Source organism: Aplidium turbinatum, chromosome 4 (assembly GCF_918807975.1).
Source record: "Aplidium turbinatum chromosome 4, kaAplTurb1.1, whole genome shotgun sequence".
NCBI classification, from domain to species: domain Eukaryota; kingdom Metazoa; phylum Chordata; class Ascidiacea; order Aplousobranchia; family Polyclinidae; genus Aplidium; species Aplidium turbinatum.
The window spans coordinates 45,752,439-45,771,769 of NC_137475.1; the positions used below are offsets into that span (position 1 = coordinate 45,752,439).

At 38.1% G+C, this 19,331-nt stretch overlaps 1 protein-coding gene and 1 non-coding gene across 6 annotated transcripts in view; one reads left to right on the plus strand and one right to left on the minus strand.

Moving 5' to 3' along the window:
- LOC145769255 (uncharacterized) overlaps positions 1–16,819 on the minus strand; it is a 196,861-nt gene extending 180,042 nt beyond the window's left edge. For 3 of the 5 annotated variants that reach the window (XM_082580834.1, XM_082580835.1, XM_082580833.1), the window contains exons 1-15: positions 16,732–16,819; positions 16,101–16,290; positions 14,816–14,937; positions 14,154–14,332; positions 12,674–12,928; positions 12,166–12,320; positions 11,814–12,005; positions 11,519–11,640; positions 10,592–10,710; positions 9,476–9,727; positions 8,112–8,266; positions 7,617–7,805; positions 6,468–6,659; positions 5,193–6,203; positions 2,946–3,161 (exon numbers count right to left, since the gene is read on the minus strand). In XM_082580834.1, coding sequence (XP_082436960.1) covers positions 2,946–3,161; positions 5,193–6,203; positions 6,468–6,659; positions 7,617–7,805; positions 8,112–8,266; positions 9,476–9,727; positions 10,592–10,710; positions 11,519–11,640; positions 11,814–12,005; positions 12,166–12,320; positions 12,674–12,928; positions 14,154–14,332; positions 14,816–14,937; positions 16,101–16,290; positions 16,732–16,805 — 3,423 coding nt within the window. In that variant the 5' untranslated portion in view covers positions 16,806–16,819. Of the gene's footprint in view, positions 1–2,945; positions 3,162–5,192; positions 6,204–6,467; positions 6,660–7,616; positions 7,806–8,111; positions 8,267–9,475; positions 9,728–10,591; positions 10,711–11,518; positions 11,641–11,813; positions 12,006–12,165; positions 12,321–12,673; positions 12,929–14,153; positions 14,333–14,815; positions 14,938–15,030; positions 15,206–16,100; positions 16,291–16,722 lie in introns of all 5 variants that reach the window. The other 2 variants (XM_082580836.1, XM_082580837.1) reach the window with 2 other exon arrangements.
- Positions 4,183–4,286, plus strand: LOC145769723 (U6 spliceosomal RNA). Its single transcript, XR_014289048.1, has one exon. It is a non-coding gene; the product is annotated as a U6 spliceosomal RNA (small nuclear RNA).
- Positions 16,820–19,331: the final 2,512 nt, after the last annotated feature.

A 19,331-nucleotide genomic window follows, 5' to 3' on the forward strand; every position in this document is an offset into this window, starting at 1 on the left:
GGCGTTGTGCCAGTCTGAGGTTCGGCACTCCAGATCCTACCCCGTGCCAGCTAGCCAGTTACTTGAATAAGGACCCCCCACCTGAAGGTGCCCGTTCTCGACCGTGCCCAACAGGCGAAAGCTTGTGGGGCCGCGTCCCGGCGGCTACCCGTCGTCTAAATGTACGTTGGTCCGCACGCCCGGATGGCGGTCTCGAGTTGACCGCGGGGAGCTCCAAAATCACCCCTCCCCTAAGAAAAAAAGTGGTTCCGACCCTCCACCAACACAATGACTTGTGGTGGAGGAGACAGTGGGAATCCAAACCTGACCAAGGCAAGACGGTCAGTGCCCACTGTCTGTCCGGATTTTCGAATTCTTGGACTCGGCGACCGGAGCTCCTGGATCACGCGAACCGTGCATTTGCTTATAAAGCCCGCCTAAACCTACTTCCCTTGAAATCAAAACCAAGCCATGGCCACCCATATAAACCTGCCATATGTCGCGCGTGTGGGAAAGCGGAAGAGACTCTCCCTCATATATTGAATCACTGCCCTACCGTGATGCCTGTTGTCACGGAACGACACAATTCGGTATTGTGGGAGATCGTGAAGCATGTACCTGCCGAATGGCAACCCTTGCTTACCATAGATAGTACGGTTCCACAACACGTGGAAGCGGGCGGTGCTGATCTGCGCCCTGACATTGTCCTGCAACGCCCTGACGGTGTCACGGTTGTATGTGACGTCACTTGCCCGTTCGATTACGGCGCGGATTCCCTTCGAAAAGCCGCCGACAGGAAACACGACAAGTACGGCGAGTTATGTGTAAACATATTGGAAGACAGGAAGCGCCCTTGCAGGGACGTCCTGTCACTTCCGTTCGTCGTAGGCTCCCTCGGGAGCTATGCTCCGTTGAGCTCTCGGGCTTTGGCGGCCTTGGGTGTTCCTGCTCGTGGGGTAGCAGAGGTGGCTAGAAAAGTGGCCTCCCTCTCAATCGAAGGTTCCCTCCGTGTCTGGAAAGCTTGGAACGCCGGGCTCACTCGTGGAGGGGCTACGTCATAGAAAAGACGATTCCAGCGATCAGAAGCTCAATTCCCCAACAGCAGAAGCTCTGCAGTAAGCATCCGAGCGCGCAAGACAGCAAACCTCAAAACCCGCCAGTAATTGTGTGACGTCATAGTATGTTAAATCCATTGTTTCATTATCAATTTACCTGTAAACAATTGTCGTTTCATCAGCATGCTGCAGCTCAATGAAGAATACAATCATCATCAATAAAATAAAATAGCAATATATGAATTAAGTATATATTGCATATCGTGAATGGACTCATATCATCATCAATGACGTAATATCATTAACAACACTGGATCTGTATTTTCATATTTCAATATTTTAGATTATCACACACTACCTTCTCCCGATATGCTGCTCTTTCCCGCTCGGATCAACCTCGCGTTGCTTTTAACTCATCGATAATCATGATTTCCCGATCAACTCGATGCAACCTCCAAAGTTTCATCCCACTATTATATATTTTTCCTGGTAACGTAGCCTAGTCATATCTACGCTTCGATCGCTAGTCCCCCCGACCCATCTGGGCGAACCTGCCTCAACGTCTGGCCAGTGCACATCCGTGCTCGTTGGTTCAACGTCAACACTTTTTCGGTAGGTAAAGCATACAATATATTCCCACTTACCATCTTTTTTTTTACACCAATTAATTGAGCCTTTGCTCCAGATTTTAAATAATTTTCGTCTCCCACGAGTATTCAAATCGTCCTTGTAGCTAAGCTTCTCTTCCTCGTGGGAGACCCCAAAGTTTATCCGCTCTGCCTACGGGCAGACCGGGTATAGGAGTCAAACGTACCTGTGTTACGGTCACGTGATGGAGACGTGGGCGCTGCCTGGCTTTATAAAACTTCTGTCGCCCGGCCCGTCGTGAGCTGACCTTTTTGCGTTTGCAGAAAGCAAATCCCGTCTCCCTGGCCCGTTCCGCCATTCTAACTTTTGCGGACGAGTCGCACAAAAATCTCGATCCACACTTTCCTTCCACAGGTACCTAGACTCCCCAGCCTGGCCCCCGCGACCTAAGCTGGTGGATTTCCCTTCCGGGTGCATCGCCACCCCATAATCACGCCGCTCCCCGCCTCCACGGGGCGTGGCAGGCCGGTTCTTTAAAGTCTCTGACCTGGCTATGTTTATTGTGTTCTTCTCGCCGTGTCAATTATTTTGTACTCGTGCGTCGTTGACCAAAATAAAACAGTTCATCATCATATTGTATCTACCCCAACTAAAAATATTTTTGGAAAAATTTCGTTTTTGACTTATTTTTCGATTTTTGAGCCCCATGGAGGCTGAAGACAATTTGTTACGAATCTCAAATTTTGTCATGAGTTTTTTCTCACTCATTGGCACCATTTCTTTACTACCCCGAGAGAATTTAAAAAAAAATTCAAAAACGAGCCACCCTACTATAGTCTAAAACCTTGTTGCAATGTCAAGTGAGCAATAGCTCTTTACAGCCGTTGTTATTGCCAAAGAGATCTGTTGAAGTTTGTTGTCTTTTTTATTCAAATCCACTCTCATGAAAGATTGATTTCTAGAGTTATGGACCATCCATTAAAACAATACAAGGATTAACAAAGTCATACCAGTTAACGCATTTGTCAGAATTAAGCTTTAGAGTAGGTTGTTTATTTCATGGCTAAAGTGACTCTCAACCAATCAGACTGTTATTCCGAACATGAGGTTTGTATAAATATATGTTTGACGTCAAACATTTTGTATTATCAGCAGCTCTATATAGTGTGAACTCTATATTATGACCTCGAAAATGTGTTGGTAAACTTTCCCTGTTTTTTGCAAATAATGATGTCGTATTATTTGTTAAGTTTAAAAGGAGTACAAACTAGTTTTAGAAAATGGTTTAATAAGCGATGCCATGATAATAACTTGTGAACTTACTTTGACTGCAGCTAATGTTGAAGCATGATCAGGATGAATGCTTGCGCTTTGAGTTTTAGAACAATAAAAATACAAGAACAAGAACACTATAATGGCCAATATAATGCCAAGAGACACCCCATTGACCAACAACGTTGTCTCCAAAGCGCTGTTGTGAGCGGCAGTGACACCGGCGTCATTTGCTTGAGTTGGGTTTGACACTGTCTCTATAACGGTCTAAAAGAAAAGCTGCAGTTTCATTGTTTGGTGAAAATTCTGGCCTTTACTTTATAAGTGTTACTATGATGAGTACAAAATTCAATGAAAAATGACATTTAAGTTTGTATTTGGTTAGGATATTACAGGGTCCAGCAATAGCAGCAGCAAGCATGTATGTACTAAGAATATTTTGAAGTTGTTATTAAATGAGTTATAAAGGATAGAAAAACTCGCGACTGTAATGCTGTTTGTATTTGAAGAGTCCAGATGCAAAACGATCAAACTAGCAAAACTAACTTTTCGAGTAAACTGAACAGTAAGTTTGAGATTGGTCGTTTTGTGGCTAAACCTTGATAGTTTAAAGCAGGGGTCACCAACCTTTTTTGCATGCGGGCCACTTTGGCACTAAGGAGAGCTGTGGCGGGCCGCACTAATAAAATGTTAGGTAGGTTGACTTTTATTCTAGAGAGAAACGCATTTCATACTCAGTATCCAGCGTTACATGTTGTTAATATTTATATTATAATACCGCAGCAACAAAATTAATCGAACAATGCTACTACCAGGCCAAGCTCCTTTTACAACACTTTTGACTTTTTTAACAATGCCTAATAAACGAGGCCACTTGTTTTGTGCACTTATAGCGAGGCGAGCGGTTTCATCAGAATATTCATCGCCAAGCAAGAGTGGTGTTGTCACTTCGCTTCGCATAAGATATCTTGCAATTAACAGTTTTAGTAAACAAGGAAATGTTTGACACATCGCAATACAGGCAACAATAGTGACCTGCAAACATATCACCGAAAAATAGGCTCCAATAACATGGAAAAAGAAACCAGGCACCATGAAACAAACGTTTGTGGAAATCACCGAAAAATCGTAATTCATGAACATTGTACAGTCTTCCCTCTAAAAAAGCAATGAGTTGGTTTTTCATCCTTTTTGTGAGAGTCTATAAAACCATCTTTCTTTTATTATAAGACAACTGTCACTTGCGGTGCTTATCAGCATGGCACGAATTTGTTGATTAACAACATTTTGCAGTACTTGCTTCAGCAGTAGGCTACATAAACGATACAGAGAAGATTAGCATAGCTCCTGCGCAAGGATGACACGCAAAATCATGAAGCGCTCCATATTTCTTTAAAAAAAAAAACATTTTGCAGTACTAAGCTAAATATTTTCATAATACAATCAGAAAAAGTCTTTAAATTTATATATAATATTTTGCCAATTTATTATAAATTGAGTTGGCACACCGACCTATTTTGCCAATAAAAACTTGCATTTATAAAGAGAACACTGCTCGTGAAACACAATAACGGTAAAACTCGCACTAGTGTTTACAGGACATTTACAAACTTAAAATAAGCAACCCTATGCTCATAGACAATATCGAAATTCGAAAACAGACGTTTTAATCAACCACTAGGACAGTGTGGTTGGACATCGCATTGGAATAACTTTAAGCAACCCCTCCCCCCCTAGAACTATAATCTGATTGGTCGGTTGGTGGAATCGTATGCAAAGCGAAAATATGCTTCCCGGAAAGTAATTTTTGCCTTTGTGCTCTTTAACTCCTCAAGAAAAGTATTTTTTTTAGTTATACAGTAGAATTCGCTTATAGTGACACCTGAAGGGAACGCGAAAAAAGTGTCACCATAACCGAAGTGTCACTATAGCCGAATTCTACTCAACTGTTGCGTATGCAAACGGGACTTTGCAACAGGTGTCACTATAGGCGAAGTGTCACTATAGCCAAAGTCACTATAGGCGAATTCTACTGTACTTGTACGCTGATACCTTCCGTGGGCCGCAGCGATACAGCGTGGCGGGCTGCATGCGGCCCGCGGGCCGCCAGTTGGTGACCCCTGGTTTAAAGCATTATTTTGAGAGATATTGATCGTTTTGCCGCAAAAAAAGACTGCTACATAAAACTTTTGATGTTAACACAACGGGAGATGGTAAAATCTAAAAATCACAAACAATGGAGTTTGATCGTTATGCACCTGGACTCTTCATTTACAGAAATATATTTATTTGGCTTACCTGAGAAGATCTTCCGCGGTTTGATGGTGTATTGTTTTTATTCTCATTGTTTTGTCCGTTAGATGTTCCAAACAACCTTCCTTTCAATAGTTTTGGCTTCTGCTTCTCTTTAGGTTTTGCATTTGAAGAATCAACAGAAGCAGATTGTGTTTCTGATTTAAACTTCTCTACAAGCACATTCATGATTGAACGATCATGATCATTCAATAGCTTCAGAACTTCTGTGATTGAGGGAGAATTATGGTCTTTGGCGCTTTCTAAAAGCGCTGACAGCAATTTATCTTCTATTCCCACGTGACTTTTTAAAATCTCATTTGCAGCTTCTGTTTTGGTGTTTCCAGATTTGTTTTCTAAAATATTTTTGAATTTTTCATTTTCAGATTCTTTTATCATGCCTAGTAGGATCGAAATAAGATTTTGATAAACATTTTCAAGTTTTTTGTTGTCTGTGTTCATGTTTTCAATTTGGTTTATCCCACTATTAACAACTTGACTGGAAATCCCTGAAATTGCTTTTCCACTCTTGTACGCAACTGTTGTTTCTTGGGCATTGAGAACTTGTTGATTATGATCGTTAGAATCAGTATCTTTGGCATGGAGTGGGGAAGAAGGTTCATGGGAAGAAGAATCTTTGATTTTAGAATTTGAAATAGGAACATTTTTCTTTGCATCTCTATCACTTCCATAATCGAGGTCTATCTCACTGGGTAGTGCATTAGAGTTTGACTGAGCAACAACAATTGATGGGAAAGAAGTTGACGTATTTTCTACAACGTTTGCGACACTTGATGTTGTTGCTGTTGTGGTTTCGTATTTCTTCAGCAAAGAAAAGTCGCCAACGTCCAGGAGGGTTAAGTTTGCTTGTAAGTTCAAAGATGCGTTGCCTGTTGAAACTAGCGCTATGTAAACCGTAATACATCCTTCACTTGTGGATCGTTTGTTTATTCCGTGAACTCTTTTTTCATGTTTTGTAACCAGCTTACTCGCTTGTACATGAACGAAAGTGGAGCCCTGAATAAATAATACGTTAGTGACAATGGCTGATTGTTAATGTTGGTACTTTTTACTGTTAGAAACTCTTTGTTTAGAGCAAAGAAAGTGTGCCGTCATAAACAAATGTACTAGTAATGTATTGGTAAACAATTATACAACAACTCTAGAATGCTTACATTTTGTTATAAAAACAATATAGATTCAATTACCAACGCTTGTATTTTTTTTCTACATGTTAAACAGTGGCTAAATCAGATGAAATAACTCTTCAGATAGTCTTACCATTTTTAGGTTGACAAAAATGTCGTAGAACGCCAAATTAGGTTGAGGGACCGCGACTGATATGAATCCTGATCCAGCACTCCCCTCTGCCATGGAGAAGAAATTTATGAATAAATCCTTGCTTTTAGGAACTTTGGCTTCCAGGTATCGCTTCTTTCCACTTTCCAAGATAACGGATATTCCACGAGCTTTCTGGGAATACTTTATTGTAAAAATGCACAGTGGTTGTTGAATTTGAGTGTTGAAAAAATCTCTACTTTTTAATTAATAAGTTTGTTTAAAAGCAAATTTTCTCACAGTGGAGCAGCTCAGAGATAAATATCTTGCGGATGTAGCTAAGAGCTTGATTTAGGAAATTGTTTCAACCCAATATTCAGATTATGGCTTGTTTTGTCAACAAAAGTTGTTCAAAATTAAATTTCACTTAATAAGTCGATTGATTTAGTCAATTTAGCGAGGAAAATATTATGAAGTACGGTACCGTTAGTTAGAAAATTGCAGTTTTGCAAAAGTTACTGAAACTCTGATATCCTATTTTTCTCAAAAACTGTGTTTTGTGGCTGAAATTTTGTTTCTATTCAAGTTATTTCAATTTCATGTTATTTTAAACCAAAACAAAATTCATAGCTGTGTAGCAAAGTATAAAAGTTGGAAAAAAGTTGCAATTTCAGTTTTTGTAGCCTACATCTCCACATCATGGTAAGGTTCCAGATCATAGTAATTAGATCAGACCAATGGTATAAAGCGAATGATAAAAGTACCTCGTCTATCTGTGTTATGTGGGAAGATTTTTTTGTAGAATAGGCTACACGTGAAAGGGAGAGACTAAACGCATAGTTAGCTAACACTGAGATTTTTTAATGGCAGCTTTTTTTAATAGTGTTTGAAAAAAAAACAAGCTTTGATCAACAATTCGGATTCCAAATTATAGAAACTAAACTGATGTTCAGGAAACGTTTCGAAAACTAAACTGTTTCCATCTTCGGTGTAATAAAATGAATTACAAAATATTTTTTAGACTACACGGTTTTAGCACACTTTATATAGCCTACTAAATTTGACATAACTGGCTTCTAAAGTCATTTTCTCACATTTGCTCAAATAGGCTATATGCATTGTCTTATTTCATTGCTTTGAATTCACACCTACCGTTATCAAAGTTGGCAGGTGGCACATTAGCGGATATATCTCCGACGACATTAAAGCCTCCAATTCTTCATAACCTTTCAGACGGAAATTATGCTTGTTGGTGGGATCCGTAGCTATGGCTCGAATTTCATCAGGATTGGCGCTCTTTCCAATTCCAATGGATATTGTTGTGATGTTCGAATGACGAAGCTTGACGATCACAATAAAACAGCAAGGAGTGATTGTAAAGCTCTATCATTTCATACTTACAGTAGCTGAATATCAATTGAAACCCAATCGTTATAACATTTTTAGAGAAGCTTTCTTTGTTTTAATCTTATTCCAGGCCTACTATCTAAATTTTAGAGATATGAAAGTAGCCAATGTTTTAGCTTATGGATGTTTAGTTCATCGTTAGCGATATGTAAAGTTACGATTGGCTAAACTCTATTTTGAAACTTAAATCAATGAATTGATTATATCAAGATCCTAGGTTTGCATCAAACATCATTTTACCTTTTGAGCCGCAGACGACACGTTATCTTCGCTACTGTCACTCGTGAGAACAATGAGCACACGCGACGCGGGTTCCGAGGAAGCCCTCGCGAACGATTGTGCAGTGAATTCATTTCGAATTATCTCTTCTATTGCTTTACCAACCTCTGGTTTATCTGTCCACAAACAGCATACGTATGGAGTAAAATTAGTGTACATGAAAACCACTAAACGTGGTAGTCACCAAAAGAAGAGGAATTTTTGGGAAGTGATATAGATTTGCAATTAAAACTGATATTATTATCTTGTTAGATCAAACTAGTTGTATCATATGGAAGTGAAAGTTGGACCTACAACGAAGAAATTCACAAAAAAAATTAATACTTTTCAACTTTGGTGCTGCAGAAGAACATTAAAGATGACTTAAAAACACATTACAAACAAAGCAATAAGAAAAAGCATTGGAGTATAAGATAGATGGGCGAACGATTTAGCAAAACAATAGATGAGATTCGTTAGACATATTTTAAAAGGATCGGCAGAACAGTTACATTAATTGGTTATTGAAAGTATGGTGGAAGGAAAGTAGTGCAGGGGAAGAAGGAGACAAACTTGGGGGAGATGATGTAAAACACTGGGCTAACTTGTCAAGCATCGGAAAAGCAAAAGAGCAGCGAAACAACGTGTGGAAGCAATTGACAGCCAACCTTCGTCTCAGGGACGACACATGATGATGATGTAATCAACAACATAACATCGACAATCAACAATTAATCAACAATTTAACATTAAAAACGTAACATCAACAATCAATCAAGCATAACTTGCACAATCATAATGTTGTACATGTGGTACACCAGGATACTTTCCTCAATTTGTACTGAGTCAACTTTTTAAAGCAATGTCGTTTCTTCCACGTCTCCATTTCCTCATATATCACATCACGTCGTGTAGTTATGTTTTTGGTTCCAATGAAAGTTGTATGCTTAGAATATTATTCTAACCCAGCTTTTGATGCACAAGTGGAAGTTCTAACCATTTGGTTAAGTATCACTATGCTAGACCACCTACTCGGTTGTTTAAGCTCACGACCTTGTGCTCAAAGTCAATGTAAAATCAAGCAAAGCTGTTTCACCTCTCGAGGTCTATGCTTGAGCAAGCATTTTATGGACTACACTCTACTCAATGGCACTGAGTGAATGGAATAATTCACAGACAAAACTAACAACCATCGGAAACTTCACTTTGTCAATCAGGTGACAGACTTGCATCAGTGGTTGAAAACTTTTACAAATATTCGAAATTGCCAGGAGTAACCTTCCAAAGCAGCTTACTCAGTTCCAGTATAAAGTACTGTTGATGAATCACAGTCAATCAATGCTCACTTGAAGGTATTGTGGAGTTGAGCAAAGCAGCCTCCATCATTGAGGAATTTGCAATGTCGTTGAACTTGAAGTAGACTTCATGTGCTTGACGATGACAAACGGAAAGACCGGCCTGAACGTTGGAATGTGAAACTGAAAACTTTCTGGTCAAGATAGATACAAATCTCAAAGCATCTCGAAACTCATTTTTGTTGTAAACAAACTTCCCACTCAGCATAAACCACAAGTCGACTTGCGTCTTTATTTTCCATTCTGTAATATCAATGTAATATTTTATAAAACTGTCATAGAAAAAACACATTACAAACGAAGCAATTAGAAAAAGTATTATTTTATAATTGGAGTTCAAAACAAATGGGAAATCTATTTAGATAAACAAAAAATGAAACTCGCGGACATATTTTAAAAAGATCGGCAGGACAGCAACATAAATTGGTTATTGAAGGTATGGTGGAAGGAAAATAGGTGCATGGAAAGAAGGAAACGAGCCTGGCGAGCTGATGCAAAACAGTGGGCTGACTGGTCAAGCTTCAGAGAAGCAAAAAATAATAGCGGCTGAATACACAATGTAGATATTAACGACCTGTTTTAGCCGGATGCTGCGAGCTCGCTGTAGTAATAGTGAAAGCAACGTAAGCAACAATCATGCTGCGAAAAGTGAAACTCAATCTGTTGCTTAATCCTTAATCGAATAAGATTGATGAGGGATGTGGGCATTTGTAAAGCCATTAAAGCTCCGATCAAACGAAAATGAAAGACGTCATACTTGAGTTCCACCCTTGTTTGAGATCATCAATTGTGCATGGATCACAGAATTGACGTAGGTTCGATTCCTACTCGTAGGAAACGTCCACAATTCCTATCAATGTTAGAAGTTCGATTGTCGCTCAAGACATGTAGATATGCATCACCGGTGATCTCAAACAAGGGTGAAACTCGAATATGGCGTTTTCCATCTTTGTTCGATCGAGACCTTAGTAGGCTACGATTGATCACTTTCAACTATGCTCATAATCTGTGGTATAATTGAAAACTTTTTTATTAGCCAAACACATTTCTTAGCAACTTATCTGCCCTATTAGACGTAGCAAGCTTTCCAGGACTAGGAAGACGAACCTCCATTGGGCCTTGCATTGCTCCAAAGAATTATTTCTCGCTTAAGTTTTCTCTCATCACTATTGTGCATAACTCTCTCTTGGGCGATAATGTTGTCCAATATGGTACGGATGACTAAGCTGTAAGAGATTGTGTAAAACAAAAGATTCATTACGACATAGCCTATAGTTGAGAGTTATCACAAAACAATCACCCAACAAAAATCGCACTCTAGTAAATATTAATCGGATATGTCACGTTTTTATCAACAAAAACGCAGTATATATATTTCATGAAAGAAAACATGAATCTCTCCTCACATGAGTTGAAATAAATAAAATTTCTGCTGCTTTATAATCACCTTGTTGTTTTTTCGAGCTAGCTGGTTGCGCTTTGCTGACAAGACGTAGCTACAATTTGTCGAAACAGGCTGTGCAATGTGCATGGCTGCTGGATGTTTAAGTGTGACAAGTAGCTACTTTGTTATTCGATGGGGGGTTAGTTGAAACTTTTATTATGTCAAGGTAGATTGTGTTGCATATTAGAGCAAAATATGGTAGAACTTGTGTTCTTCTTTGTTTTCAATATACTTCAATCAACTAGTATCTGCTCTACTGACAATGTCCATTGAAATGTCATTCATTGCTATCTTGGGTGCAGCTGTACCTTCCTTGGCTGGTGAATATCAATTGCCTACGGTGACCATTTTTTTAGGTGTCCACATTTCTTAGAATGTTTCAAACACATTATTGATTTGCACAGTGACTCTTCATATCATGTCACATCAGTTTATTTTGATATGATCTGAACAGCCATTGAGCAAACTGCAAACATAATGTGTATTTAAAGCCTGCTGAACAAAGTGAATACCCAAAAAAATGATCACCGTTCGCCACTGGTAAATATTAAAAAAAAATGTCTTGAAGTAACGCCCCAGCAGGTACTGACCTGTAGTGGTCCATACAATTGAAGCAAGTAAGATTGAAGTGTTTTTGAACCTCAGCCATAATCGAGCCAGCATCGCTAAGTTTTGATGACGTCATTAACAAATGACGAATGTAGGACAAAATCTGAAAGTGATGTTGAAACTTATTTTGTTTTGGTAAGTGTAAAAGTTACCTCACACCATGTTGTCTCAAGAAATGAAAAGCATTCAACACTGGGATCATTAAATAAAAAAAGTTTTATAATGATCCATGTTGCTTTGTACAATGTACATGTAAATAATTAAACGTTCACTCACCGCATCTGCAAAAAGACTTCTGCAAATTTGATGATGTAACATTGTTGTAACTTCTTGCATGAGAATCGTCTTGAAATCATCTTTCTCAAATCTGTGGCTTTCATGGGGCTCGGTTACCAATGAGTTGAGTTCACTCCAATTCGAACTGCTGCCGATTTTTATTGCAAAGACAATAATGTTTTTTTCATGTATCTGTGTGAATAAGACGACTTTCAAATGTTGATATTCTAAGGTGACCCATTAAGCAACGGTGGTTCGATTCTCACTCCTTGCAATGGAGAAACATTTCGTAAAACCGAATCTAAAGACACGACGCTATTAAATCTCACAACACAAAGCTAAAACAACTTACAGCTTCGGCTACCGGCGTTATGTCATCAGAACTATTAGAGTCTGTGATGACAATTAGAACTTCTTGTGTGTCCTCCACTGACGACCTTGCACTTCTTTTAGCACTGAAGCTGTTGGCAAGAATATCTTGGAGAGACTTTCCCATGGCCGGATTACCTGGCATAAAGTTTACATGAGCTTTTAATTACTTCCCGGTGCATGCATTAAATAAAAGTTTTGTTAGAAAGAGTAGATTTATCGTGATGTTGTACAATACATAGCAAAGCAAGTCAGCTCAAAGTCGAAAGAACGAAAACGCTCGATCTTTTTTTCTTCTCTCTTTTCTTTTCTTCGAGCAACGCTGGATCTGGTAACCATTGCTACCTGATCTTGCAGAAAAATTTCAACCGTGCTGCAGCTATTTGTTTGGAAATATCGAGCCTTAGAGATACTGTGAATAAAAAGTTTCACTCATGCTGAGCAAAGATAATATTTCACTATCTCGAGCAATGCATCCATTAGAGACTTACTACTTTGTTTGGCGATGGAATCCACTTCAGATTTGAGCATCATTGGTGACGCACTTGCGTTGAAGTGAAAATGAATCTGATGGGTTTGCGAAAGGATAGACAAACCTACCCTCACTTTGTTTGGAGAGATGTTGAACTTGCTCGGTAATGCGATGACAGTTTTTAAAGAAGAATTAAATTGCTGGTCACTGAAAGTGCCGGGATCTTCTATCAAGATCCACAAGTCAAAACTCGCATCTTCATCACAAGTTTCTTCTGAAAAGACAAAATAAGATCAAAATAAAAATTTTGCAGTGTCCTCGCTAAAATTCCGTGGCTATGATTTGAATTAAGTGGACGGGAAGGCAAAGAAGCCAATCATCGTGCCCACCTCTAGGCATGTCTTTAAGTGTCTTGTCAAACAAACAGCTTCATACTCTTGAGCGGTGTCGAACCGGAGACTTTTTGAGCGCCGACAAAGTGTTAAGCAATGCACAATAATGTTTCATGAAATAACCAGTTGAAAATATTTTCTTTTAGTTTAGTTAAGCAGCTCAGGAAAGTAACCAACAAAGTCATGAATATGAGTAAACAATTTTGAAATTTTGAGTTAATATATTGCTGAGAATCGGTAAAATTTTTGAAAATCTGAAAACGTTCCTTTGTCATCATCGCTCCTTTGTAACACCATTCGTAAATTGTTTTTAGAAATCTTCTACATTTATTTTTTTTAAATTTGCAGTAATTAATGGTTGAGTATAATTACATATACTGTAAGTATTTATGTTCAGTTTATCTTAATAATATTCAAACATTTTCATCCGTGATTAATTTCACTGTACCATTTGGTGAGAGAGGTAACTTTTTTAAATAAACAGACTTAAGAATAACTAGACATAACCATAAATAGACATAACTCAGCAACAACACTACATTTAACATACAAAAAACAAAAAGATAACGTTTTCAGCTAGTCATACAGCTCTTTTCAAGCTTATAAGAAAAATATTTTTCAAAGGATTAAAGAATAATACACTATCAGAGCAAAAACATGGTCAAATCTAAACATATGAGAAACTGCTTGAATAGCTCACACAAAATGTATAACTGAAAAATTACGCAGGACAACGGGTCAAGTATTTGAGAGGTAAAATTAATTATTTGTTCAGAAAAGGACTCAAGCAGGTTATGCAAGATGGACAGAAGCACAACACGAGATAATGCATTATTTGTCTAAAAATATTTTTTATAGGCTTGAAAATGGCTGTATGACTACCCGAAAACGTTAGCTTATTGTTTTTGTTTTTATAATGTTAAATGTAGTGTTGTTGCGAGTTATGTCTGCTTATAATTTCACTATGTTTATTAATTCCTAGTCCGTGTTGAGTTTTCAGTGTATACATTTACTTTAGTTAGTTCAAGGATGCATGATAACATCGTATGCACAACGTCAAATAATTGAGAAAGCTTTTTTTTATCTTTAGAACTTAGTTCAAATCACCTTCATTCTTACTGAGTGCTATCGACCAATTAATGAACATTTCATCATCACCACCCGGATGGTAACTATGCGACCACCATTGTGCCTGTGACGTCACATGGAGGGGCACGTCACAAGAGGCAGAATTAAAGTTGTAATTAATGAAGAGGAGGGCTGCCAGAGCTGAACGAAGAGGTGTGCTGAGTGAAAAAGTGAAAAAGAAATTCAAAAAAACATCAGTTGAAAGACAAGCCATGTGCATTGTGCAACTCTAATCTTGAAAATGGTTCTTCAGACGTGGGTTCAATACTTTGCCGGGTGTTGGTAAAGAACTTTCAAACTAAAAACATTCTGTTTCTGCTTAGAACTCATCATGAGAATGAAACTACATCTAGATAGATCTTGTCTCTTTGGGTTGATAGAGATTCACTCAGGTATAAAAACTACAAAGATCGCATCTTGTTTGTTGTTATTTTACTTTCAATTTCATCAGATGAACGTAGCAACTAGTGCTAGAAACTATAATTGTCTTGATGAACACCCAAACTTTTCAGTATTCGGTTGAACTAAAAGTAAGTAGGCTTAGTTATTTCTAATTAGCTCAAACAGAACAACTTATTAAAATGATCAACAATGATTCAAAGAAACCATTGTTGTGCGATTGAAGTCATTCGAAGGATCACCTGTAGTTCTTCACACAGAGCAAGCAATCTACTTGGAATGTATCTTCAATTGTTTCCAACAAAGTTCCAATTTTAGAAACTGCCTCTACATCGGTTAGGATATTATGGATGTGGCTTGTAATCTGAAAGGACATGTACAAATGAAATTAATTTTTCTTATAACAAGTAACAATGTTAAAGTAAGTTTTGCATTGAAATGCACGTAACAAGCATACTTGTTTCAGATGTTCTTGAAGATAAACAATATTCGTTGCGATTGCGTTCTTTTTATTGGTTTCTGTTTTTATTTTTTTATTCCAGACCAAGTCAAATGCCAGAAGATTGAATCAGTAGGAAAGCAATGAAGTTTTCCAAACAAAGATGTCCTTTTCCAAACAAGGAATTCCTCTTCTAAACAAAAATTTTCTCTTCTGAACAAAGATGTCCTTTTTCAAACAAAGAAGTCCTCTTCTATATCAAAATATATTTTTTCAAACAAGAATTTTTTCTACCAAACATGTCATTAAGTGTCTTGCCAAGATGCGGTTGCATTTCTTCGTTGTGCGTTAAGCTTCGAATCTTGGAGAACATGTTTGAGCTTTGCTAATAATTGCCGACAGGTGTTAACTTGTATTGTCAATACTTCAGCATTCCATCGCACTTTGGATTTTTACTAGAGTTCATTCAGAGATACTTGAGTGTTAGCGTTATCACACGGCTAACGTATGGCTAAAAACAACAGACAAAAAAGCAAACAGCAGACACACTTTACTGCATCAGTACTTGTATCTTGATATCGAGCAAATGTGATGCTAATACATGTTTCAATATTTTTACGGTTTGCTTTCTTTTTTCTCCTTGGCGATTTATTTACTCACATCATTGCAGCCAAGACGTTTATCGGACGGACAAGTTACGTCACTCGCATTCCAACATAATTGCTTCATAGAAAACGTACCAGGGTAGACAATAAACACGTTGCCAGAAAACGCTTTGAAAAACACCAAACAGCTCAAGAATAATATTATTCAACACAATACAAAGCTAACAAGAGATTAAATTCGAACGTTGTCGGCGCAGCACTGCGCAATTTTGTGCTTGCTCGGTAGATGTTATTATTTCGTGGTTGGTCGTACTGAATTACGAAACGTTGGAATAAAGTCAATTATCACTCTCAGGATATCAGCAACTAGTTGACAACGTATATTAATATTTTAAATAACATTTTGATGCTTTGATTCATTGTTTTTCTATTTGACATGACCTTAAGTTCTGTTTAATAAATCCAATTTGTAACAACAGCAACCTGCCATATGCCGCCGGTGGGATTCGAACTCATGACATCTGCATCTTCTCCGAAAGCTGACTCTACCGAGGCGATTCTCTTCAGTAGGGCATAGTCTTGGCTGATGTTGAGATTCTCTTGGATTAATTGAATTGTGACGTCAACGACCGCTTTGCCACTGGCAGACGACGATCTTGTCCAATCTCTGAAGCTGAACAGTTGCTGCCATTTTTTATCATTTCACTCTTCAGGTCGATTACCTTTATAAATGTGGGCTATTGCCGATGTTCTTTACTGTACCAAGCTTTCATTTAACAAAATCAACGACCCAATCTCAATTTGTCTTACGTAGTGATAGTGCAGTTTCTTTGCATTAGGAAAGGAACTTATTTTTCATTTTTAATATTTTGGACAGCAGATGATATCTAAAATATTTGAAATGATCATTTTCTTGTTTGCATGTCAGAAGTCAACTATTGCAGCATGTTTGAGACATGTTTGAGACGTTTAATCGTCTATTAGATGGGTTCATAAGTTAAATGTAAAAATATTGCCATAAAGTTAATTATAAACCACCTTTAAATAATATGAAGAAACAAATAATAAATAATTTATGAGCTTAACTGAATTATTTTGTAAACACCTTGCTTACTTGTAATTTAGCACACTGCATTCTCTTCTGCATGCCAACGTTAGAAAAAAAAGAAGCCTAACAAATAATTTCATTGCAAGTATTTCACATTTTTTTAATTTTGTAATGTTAGAAATATTGACAAGCCAACTTTATAACCATACATCACAATTGCTAGCTTTGTGACGTCAGTATATGACTTGCCCGAACTCAATGGAATGATCGTTTGGATCGAGCTGTAGTATATTGTCGAAACGAAACGGTATCTTTCGAGCACACACTTAAATTTCAGAAATCATGAATGTTTAGACCTAGACTTAGAGCCAGCGGCGTACCCAGGGGGGCATTGGGCCATGATTTTTCCTCTTTTTCAAAAATGTTGATTTTATCAGCGTTGTTGTAATTGTGTAGTGCAAACACGTTATAGTCCAAAAGTGGTCTTGGGTAGTGGAGCCGTATTAACCGCCCGTCATACCGCCCGGGGGGCACGGCTGTTTAGGGCCTTTCATTTCAGTTTGTTTAATGTACTTTTGACTATTTGAAATGAAAAATTGTTGTAAATATTGCTGCAGAAGCTAGATATTCAATAGCTTAAATGATGCAAAGTCCTATTTACCGCTTCCAAACCCCAGTTAGTTTAGCCAACATCTCTGTTTAGGAGCCCACCCATATCCATATTTTGTTGGTTCAGCTTGTTTTTGCCCATAATTGACGATAATTATTATAAATAAAAAATGTAACAACTTTGTTACAAAAAATTCGACATCTTATAGCTTAGGCTGCATCCATCGGTTTTGCATTGTTAATCATCATTTGGAATGACTAATTTAAAACCGCTAAAACAGTGAATTTATGCTATTTTGTCGGAGTTTACAGAAGAAATAATGCTACGCTCTTGCTTTCCTGGAAAATATCTTTCCACGGTTGATCGCATAAGACTTATCCAAAATTCAATGCTCGTGAAACGACGAAGGTTCAATAATGGCATCTAGAAGTGTTGACATGGATTATCCAGCGCATACTTTTACATTCGAGTTGATATTTTTAATAGAAAACCTTATTAGGAAGGGAAAGGGGACTTGCATACGAAAGGTATTTATTGTAACTACATTGTTAAAAGTGGGCATTTTTGCATTCAACCCGGCGTTTTATATTTTTGTTTTTAAGATAAATAGCCTACTGCGCAGTGACGTTCGGTGGCTTAAACCGTTGGCTTAAACCGAATGCAACCTGGAAATAATTATGCTGCAGCAAGGTAGTAGGCACGAAGGGCGTAACCGTCGGACGAAGCCCGAAGGCGTGTTGCCGAAGGCAACACTTCCAGCGGGGGGTCTGGGGGACCTCCCCCATAAATTTTTGAAAAACATTTCCAATTTGGTACGCTCTGAGAGCATTTCCAAAACAAATAAAAATCTGTCAAGTTGTGCTTCGCCTATGTCGTGATCATACATCCATTAATGTTTAGAAGTCATGAACAATCTTAATTTTAACTTTGCAGGACCAAAATCCAGTGTTAGACGTGGAATAATAGTTGTCTAAATATTTAATTCGTCATGAATGTTCATTCTCAGATGTTCAGTTAGGCCTACACTACAAAAACTAACACTTAGGCCTAAACATTACAACCGCAAGCAATTTGTACAAAAAGCCGGATAAGTTTGCCTCCTGCGTATAGAAGCTTAACAAACTAAATATTGCATCCGCACCTGAACGTTCATTGGCGAAGTAACGTTATATCAACGCTGTAAAAAGGGCAAAGGCATGACTATGAAAGCTAGTAGGCTAAAGTACATGGAGAGGAGACATCAAAAAACAGCAACAATCTTTTCGCTTTTGTGATGCTGTGCTGTGTACCGTGACGAGAGACCATTTTGTGCGTATGACGAGTTAGTCTAGCGAATGTACGCATTGACGTCACTGGGAAAGCAACTCTAACCATAACACATCTGATTGGCTAAGCAGCTGGTGACGTATTGCAAAACGAGTGAGGATTGGATAAAACGAAGGCGTTTTTTGACATTTTTGAACCTGGGGAAAGCAACTGTGAAAGTTGCTTCCCTGGAGCCTCAGTGGTTGTTTCTGACAGGAGTGTTTGCGTTAATTGGCATTTATAGGCAAGACATACGGTTTGCTAAGGACTTAGACTACTCACAAGCGTTACGAGTTATTCTAGTCACGAATACAGTAATTTTCAAGTTAAAATAGACGTGATAAAAATAATAAAAAGTTAAACCTAGAATTCAGTCATTATATTTTGCATAGTTTTCGCTCAGGTAAGCACTGCTTTCCTTGCTTTCCCTCACCGATCGTCACTGCTACTGCGTCATTCTTTTTCCTAGTTTTTAGTTTTTGTAAAATGTAGAACTACAAACTGGTAGAAGAAACATACGATCGACTAGATTGGCGAAAAAAGGGGAAGGCTTTGCTCAGCAGTGGGCTCCCACAGGCTGAAAATGGTGATGGTGAAATTTTTGTTAAACTTCATAGCCCTTTGCATTGTTATGTAATCAAAGATGGAGTCCCAACAGATTGTGGCGTCAGTCTGTTGGTTTTGATTCAAATTCACAACCTATGATTTGAAAATATTTCAGGCACGTTTGTTAAAAGCAAAGACCCACTAG